General features: G+C 33.0%; 1 protein-coding gene across 3 annotated transcripts; it reads left to right on the top strand.

The window, feature by feature from the left end:
* Positions 1-1,374: 1,374 nt before the first annotated feature.
* Positions 1,375-7,039, top strand: LOC6648407 (calcitonin gene-related peptide type 1 receptor). 3 transcript variants are annotated; one of them, XM_002071131.4, is made up of 11 exons: positions 1,375-1,632; positions 1,717-1,781; positions 2,346-2,533; positions 2,596-2,851; positions 3,018-3,108; positions 4,172-4,263; positions 4,360-4,486; positions 4,581-4,682; positions 4,887-5,005; positions 5,080-5,153; positions 6,016-7,039. In XM_002071131.4, exons 3-11 carry the CDS (start codon positions 2,347-2,349, stop codon positions 6,393-6,395), a joined length of 1,428 nt encoding a protein of 475 aa, XP_002071167.1. In that variant the 5' UTR covers positions 1,375-1,632; positions 1,717-1,781; position 2,346; the 3' UTR covers positions 6,396-7,039. The 3 variants fall into 3 exon arrangements, with proteins under 3 accessions (XP_002071167.1, XP_046867206.1, XP_046867207.1); XM_047011250.1 differs by lacking the exon at positions 1,375-1,632 and having other exon boundaries at positions 1,671-1,781; XM_047011251.1 differs by lacking the exons at positions 1,375-1,632; positions 4,887-5,005; positions 5,080-5,153; positions 6,016-7,039 and having other exon boundaries at positions 1,671-1,781; positions 4,561-4,660.
* The last annotated feature ends 843 nt before the right edge of the window (positions 7,040-7,882 follow it).

The raw sequence follows: 7,882 nt of genomic DNA, 5'->3' as shown, positions 1-7,882 counted from the left end.
TCTGGTTTTCCATGATGCTTTCTTTTTATATCTAAGTGTTTTTCTACTATTCAAGTGGAGCTTATTGATAGCCTTTCAAGTGTGTTATGCCAAAGAAGGGTTGTGTGAGTAGATAAATACTGCATAAGCTTCCAAATGTATGCAATAATAATTCGAATTCTGTTTTATTTATACACAGTCACGCCCATGCCCATGCCAAAATACACTTAATACGCCCTACAACATTAACATCTTGGACACGTGGCATATACGCAACATTATTTTTTCCTCAATATATATTGCATTGAATTGAATTTCACGAATCCCTTACAAAGGAGACAATATCAACAAAAGCAACAACAACAACAAATGCAATTAATGCTCATTAATGATGCATGACATTGTCTTGGATCCTTGTCAACAGAACTTTCAAATTTGCGATGTAACACCAGAACAGAGACAAACACAGAGAGAGAGAGAGAGAGAGAGAGAAGGGGAGTGAGACCGAGAGGGCGACAATATAAGACTGGACAGTCAGTCAGTTGTTCGTTCGCTTTGAATTGATGGGCAACAAAAGCTGCCAAGTGGCCAACGCTAATTGCCTTCTTCTTTTCCTCTTTGCCTTCGTTGTTGATATTGCCTTTTTGCAGCTGGCAACTGGCAGACAAATGCAAATAAATTACATGCAAAATGTGTCTCCTCTTTCACATCCCCCACCATATATAAGCATATTATACATGTATGCATATATATACCTATCTATCTATCTATCTATCTATCCACAGTTAAACGCATAAATATATAATATCATGCAAAGTTAGCTGGCTAATAGATCTATTGTGACTGTGGTTACAGTTAATTGCAAAAAGCTGTTTGTAAAAATTGACAACAATTTATATATGTTTGTATGTAGGTACTTACGTAATCATTTTTTTCAATTTCTAATAACCAATTGCGATGTGAATCTATGGCAATCAAGTCACTTTTTGTCCCATATTATTCTTTCACAGATCACAAAGAAAGTTTAAGAGATGTCATAGATTTCTTTATTTTTGAGTAGTTTCCAAACCAAATATAAAAAACACAAATCAATAAAAAGTCTATATCGAAATCCTTGTTAATTTTATTTTGCATTTCAAATGGTGGAGGCGTATACTAACCAAGTCTATAAGTAATTAAGATTTTTTGTGGGGGACATAAGCATTTTAACATGGCTTTTAATTGTTTCTTACAATAGTTTTAGCCAAAAACTAAAGACCACAAGTGTTTTTTTTTTTGTTCTATTTAACAATAACATCAGCTTAATAATTTGTAATTCTCAACTTGTTTTAGCATTCAGAGAGTTGTATGGTCATTGAAATTATAAAGTCATCTAGCAAAGTCGGGTTATTATAATGTTTTCTGGCGCTTAGTTTATTTAAGGCTGTTTACTGATTTATTCTTTGATTCTTTTGCTTTACGCATTTATAATGGTTTCATTAAATTCTGCGAAAGAAATTATGTGAAAATAAAAACTGCTTTCAGCTTACAGTAGAAATGGTTCTCATGGCTTGAAAGGATAATTGAAAACAATCAAGAAACATTAAGTCAAAATTTAATGAAATTCCTTTTCCAAATTGCAAGTTAAGCTCAAAACAAATTGATTTTCAAAATGTAATAATTCGTAAAAAATTGAAAATTAATTTCACGTTTTCTTTTTCGTTTTGTTTGTTGAAGTCCAACCCTTTTCTTGTTCAGTTACAATCAATCAATTCAAGTTTCCTACAAACATACATACATAAAACCCAAAGAGAAACACCCGTGTAAGTATGTATAGCGAAAAATAAAATAGGTATATTTAGGGCAAAGCTGGATGAGCCGTATATATGTCGACATTGAATGGTTGTTGTTAAAACGCAATCAAGTGGAATGAATTTTGATTAAAAATATAACAAAGTTAGGCAAGAAAACTTGCTCATCTCCAGCTCAGTGCATACATATTTGTATTGTATGTCTCTGTAACTAGGTAGTTTACTATATACATAACTATATACACATACACCTTACATATACTAACTTACTTTTATGCTCGGTGGATCGATATAAAGCGCATTTCATTTAACTTTGCCCTATGGCATTTGCTTTGTGGCAAAATGCAATTAAGGTCCCCCCCTTTTGACATGGACAACTAATATTTAAGCGTTGCAACTAATTAGACAACAAACTGAATTCTCATATGTATGGGTAAGTGATAGAAAAAAGTTGTATAGATGATAGCAAATCAAATGAATTGTGAGTTCAAGACAAACCTTTGTAGAATTATCAAACTAGCATGCAAACACACATGAATGGGCATCATCTCTCTCTCTCTTTGTTCCTTCTTGCAGAATGACAACCATTGGCAATACTGAGAATCTGGAGCCAGTGGCCACCACCACGGAATCAATGCCACCACAACCGCAGGATGATTTACGTCTATTCCTTAAACATTTGTATATTCAATGTTTTAATCGTTATGCAAAGTTTACCCTAAACGATGGCAATATCACATCGATATTAACAGACCAAGACAGAGGTTAGTTAGTTAGTTAGTTAGTTGGAATAGTTTTGTTCTTCTTTCATCTTGGCTTGACGCAGATTATGATGAGAGCGATTTGGAGGGCAACATTGATATGCAATACGTGGATCAAACGGCGGCCACCAATAATGAGCTTCATGCCACAATATTTAGCACCCCCCTGGCTGCTGGCGTTAACAACCATACGGATGTCTTCTGTCCCTGGGACTTTGATGGCTATCGATGCTGGCCACCCACACCAGCTGGCACCGTTTTAAGTCAACATTGCCCAGATTTTATTGAAGGTTTCAACAGTAAATTTCTGGCTTATAAAACGTGAGTTCCATGATGAAATCATAACGCTACCTTAGGCTATATCTACAATGCTTGTTTAACCAAATACATAATAGACTAGCCACAAAATATAAACATAAACACAAGTACTTGGTCGTACCAAGATTATCATTGTGAAATGAATGCTTGTTACTTTCTTTTTTTGCAGTTGCCTCGCAAATGGTTCTTGGTTTCGTCATCCAGAGAATAATAGAACCTGGTCTAATTACACAACTTGCGTTGACCATGAAGATTATGAGGTAAGCAAAATACACTACTTCTAAACTATATTAATCATATGAGCCACCGCGGGGCCTGTAGCAACCCAAAATATAAGATTTTGGAATCATAATGCAAATTACTAAATCACTTTCCAATAAGAAAGTTAGAACATGAATGAAAGTCGATCAAAAACGATTCGCAAAGATTATGGTTTTTTTTTTTTGTTCAAATATTTTCGACTGTATTTTGGCCAATTTCAGACCGATTTCAAAAAGTTAAGTCTCATTTAAATTACAATTTAGTCTACATAAAAATGGTATTAAAAACATTAAAATTTAAAACAATAAATTTTTAGCTGATTTCTAAAAAAAAATTATGAATATGATGTATCACGATTTTTAAAGGAAAATTTAAAAAAATTAGGTTCTCGATATTTCAACCCAGATTGACTTTAAAATAAATACATGAATTTTTCAAATGCTTCCTAAACTGACTTAGTTAGAGCTTTATAAATTTTAAGTTTATTGCAAAATTTTGGCGTTTTTTGCCATTTTTTTGGCTAGCTTGATAAGATATTCTGATGTTAACCATAATTTACATTCTAATTCAAAATGAAAACCTTAAATAGGTTAAATAGGTTAAAATTTGACAATGTTACAGATTTGCGAAAGTTCAAAATTGTTGAACAAATTTTGGAGAATTTTGCAGAATTGACTAAATTGCTTATAGACAAGCTACAGAGTAAATGATATTTGTTTTGAAGTGAATGTCATATTTTTTGTAAGTCAGTCTTACAATACCTACAAAAAACAAACGAGAACTGTATAAAGTGAACACAGTGGATGGTAAAATTGAAGATGCTTATACATAGAGTATTAGTCTCATGTTTAAAAAAAAAAATTTTGTTTTTTGGTCCAAGAAAATGCTACCACAAAATGATAGATGATATTTTAATTACATCTCTGATGCATTTGCTTTAATTACTTTTAATCATGAAAAACAATTATAAAAAATTCCAAACTTTGATAAGAATAATTTGCCTGCAGTTGGTACTTGGTGTTAGCCACCTTAATTAAGCAAATTGTGTTTTTCGTTTTGCAGTTCCGGAAGTTTGTTAACCAACTGTATGTGAAGGGCTATGCTCTCTCTCTTCTGGCCCTGCTCATATCAATTATCATATTTCTTGGCTTCAAGTAAGTGTTTTTCTGGTCACTTGGTCGACTCGGTATGTGGTTTGTGGCCTGATTGATGACTGACAAGCTGTCTGTCTCCCCTCTCTGCCCTTTTAGATCCTTGCGTTGTACCCGCATCCGCATTCATGTACATTTATTTGCCTCACTTGCCTGCAGTTGCATTGCTTGGATATTATGGTATGTCTTTGTGGTGGAGCAACCAGACTTGGTTGCCGAGAATCCGGTAAGTGAAAGCCTCTTAAATTTAGTCAGATTTTCCACTTGACTCGACTCGAGAATCAAATTGTAATCACTTAGCCCTTTTCGTCTTGTTATAGCCCTGGTGCATAGCTCTGCATTTGGTCATCCTTTACTTTATGCTCGTCAACTATTTTTGGATGTTCTGTGAGGGTTTACATCTGCACTTGGTTCTCGTTGTGGTATGTACTTAGAATGACTACCTGACTATCCCATATACTTGCTCTTGGCTTTAACTCGAGTTTCATTCAAATGCAAATAGCCATAATTGCTGTACAAGTTTGCTTTTAGAATTTTTGCATTGCTAATGTGATTTTAACTCTTTCGCTTTCACCTCCTTTTTAAAGGTTTGCTTAATGTAAACTTGAATATTATATCTTTGACAGGTCTTTGTCAAGGACACAATTGTAATGCGTTGGTTTAAGCTGCTTAGCTGGCTATCACCGATTCTCTTTGTTTGTGTCTATGGCCTGGCACGCTATTTCAGTGGCATTGATAACAAACAGTAAGTGAAACCAAAACACTGATTGATACATATGTATATGTATGTATGTATGTATACATAATCAAATATTACAGCTGCTGGATGGATGAGAGCTTGTTCCTTTGGATATTCTCTGTGCCCATTACCCTATCGCTTTTGGCCAGTTTCAGTAAGTATAAAAAGAAAATCGTTTTTGTTTTTTTTTCTTGTTGGCATTAATTATAAATGTGATAACATATGCAGAAAGAAAAATATTTTTTTAGTGAAATTCAAAGTGTGTTTAGCTTAAAGTTAACTTCTACTATTGACCTTTAACAATAAGGGCCAAAAAAATTTATTTTTGTTTGCCATAAATTGCACTTTAGATAATAAAGGACTGAAATGTCGAAATCTCGTCATTAAAATAAAAATAGATTAAAATAGGATTTGTATTTTTTTGCCAACCGATTATATAAACTAAACTTGAATGGTTTTTTCTTTGCATACTTTTAGGGTTTATTCCTTATTTCTTGGAAATATTTAACCTAATTTTTAATGAAAATTTCATATGTTTTCGGTGATTTTAAGTTAATTCAATGCAATTAAACACAAAGTCAGTTAGATATTGACCTCGACTTCTATTAACACATAGAACCACAGGCTGTCATATGGCTGTAAAATGGGTGAGCTTTGCCCCCTAAAGTCTACAAAAATCAGCCGAAAAAGTGGTTTACAACAAATAAAGATATTTTGTAATATCCTGTGAATAAAAATATAAGTCTCTATTTTTAATTGCTTATAGACGATTTCTAAGATACAAGGCATACGAAAAGTTATAATTTTTTGAAAACAATGTATACTTTAAGGGACAAAATTTACCCTTTTTACAGCACTAGGATCTGGCAATGAGCCGGACAGAATTTGTACCTGAACTTTGGCTCATACGATTATTGGCAATAAGTTTTAACAGCATCCAAACATTCAATATATGGACCTTAAAACGCTATAGCTACAAATTTGCTGATGATCGTTTACTCTTTATCCACTTTCAGTTTTTCTGATCAATGTTTTGCGCGTCATCGTACACAAATTGCATCCGCAATCGGCCCAACCAGCCCCATTGGCCATACGGAAGGCGGTGCGAGCTACAATCATTTTGGTACCCTTGTTTGGGCTTCAACACTTTTTACTACCCTATAGACCGGATGCTGGAGCCGATCTGGATCAATTCTATCAGCTGCTCTCTGTCGTTTTGGTCAGTTTGCAGGGCTTTGTGGTCTCGTTTCTATTCTGTTTTGCCAATCATGATGTTATATTTGCCATACGGACATTGCTTAACAAATTGTTGCCCAGTTTGGTATCCCCGCCACCAGTTGGGAGTAATACTGGACAATTGGCCACCACCACGCCCAGTCGCGAGTTGGGCGTGTAAACGATATGAAAGGAGAACCCGTCGAACTTATGGTCATGTACGAGCTAATTCCGCACAGGCAATGGCAGAGCAAAGATTTTAGTAAATTCTGAAAAAGCGACAGACAGATAGAGAAAGAAAGAGAGAGAAAGAGAGAGAGAGAGAGAGTGAGAGAGAGTGAGAGAGAAATGTCTATGCCAAGCTTCTCAGCAAATCTGAAAGGACACTACTGTTTCTATCACAAAAGGATACTGAAGAACTTTATCTGCTACCATTTATATCTTCAGGGCATTCCAATTTACTAACACACGAATCAGAATGGTACATATAAATTTAATTTTGGGTTACTGGATCGTAGAACCAAAATTTTTAAATAGCAGTGGACCAAAATAGAGCAAAGCTCTCTATGTTCCGTCTAAGTAAAAAAGGAAATCAAAAGGAGAACAGATTACGATGAGATTACAACAAAACGTTTGAATTCTTTTTAAAGAAATAAACTCTTAAAACCGAACTCACCATATATCATAATAATAATACGTAAATGTACCTACCTGTCTTACTTTAAGATGAAAAAAATAGATATTTGGTTTCTATTTTTTTTTTTTTTTGGTCACATGTAGAGAAACATATGAAAAATATATAGTACTATATAACGTTATATCATTGTAGCTTTCAAGTTGTTATGTGTATTATATAATATTCATATATCTACTCAAAAATTAAACTACAAATAATAAAGTCAGTTAATACCAAAAACAAACAAAGGAGAAACAAAAGCAGACTTTGATTTGCGTTTTTCGAGATATTTTATAATTTATCTATGGGTATTTTAGTATGGGTTATAATAATCTTGATCAGGATGAAAAGAAAAGCCCAATTGATAAAATATATTCAATACCGTTTGTTTGAGTATACTACCAAATATTTTCATACTTATCATCGATCGATTCCAAGGTTAAAAGAATGAAACCAAACAAGATTTTATTTTTTTTTTGATTTTATAATTTGTTTTTATTTTTTGTTGCATCTTTTTTTTGTTCTTTTGTATACCATTTCTTAAGGTTTTCTTATTCACAAGTATTAAGTTTTATGGTGTTGATTTCAATTTCAAATTTTTAAATACAAAAAAAGAGAGAGATAACAAATGCGAAATATAAGTAGATCTTAACTAATATGTTTTTAAAAATCGAAATTAAAAGGACATTCTCCAAGTCTTTTCTAAAAGAACTGAAGTGATTGAGGAACATTTAATCAATCAATGAAAATCAAAAAATTATTGAAATGTCGCCTATATCTGCCTTTGAGCTTGAAATTTTTGTTTTAGTTGTCTCCAGTTTGAGATAAAAAGGCATATTTCAAATTATAATTTAGTAAAGCTTTGTTGAAATTATAAATTATGATTTTCATTACATTCTGACTATATATCTTTCCAGTTTTCACATATAGACTTCGAAGCATGATCCTGTATAAATTCATATAAAGTTTCATTCGATTTAGGATACATATGT

This window comes from Drosophila willistoni, assembly GCF_018902025.1.
Source record: "Drosophila willistoni isolate 14030-0811.24 chromosome XL unlocalized genomic scaffold, UCI_dwil_1.1 Seg141, whole genome shotgun sequence".
NCBI lineage: Eukaryota > Metazoa > Arthropoda > Insecta > Diptera > Drosophilidae > Drosophila > Drosophila willistoni.
Note: the sequence above shows the minus strand (reverse complement) of the source record. Positions and strands in the feature narration are given on the sequence as shown.

What these genes read in the sequence shown, in the direction of transcription:
- LOC6648407 (XM_002071131.4), top strand. Translation starts at nt 2,347, where the DNA reads ATGACAACCATTGGCAATACTGAGAATCTGGAGCCAGTGGCCACCACC. An exon ending in AAATTTCTGGCTTATAAAAC is followed by an intron (nt 2,852 to 3,017) that starts GTGAGTTCCATG and finishes CTTTTTTTGCAG; the next exon opens with TTGCCTCGCAAATGGTTCTT. An exon ending in TTGACCATGAAGATTATGAG is followed by an intron (nt 3,109 to 4,171) that starts GTAAGCAAAATA and finishes TTCGTTTTGCAG; the next exon opens with TTCCGGAAGTTTGTTAACCA.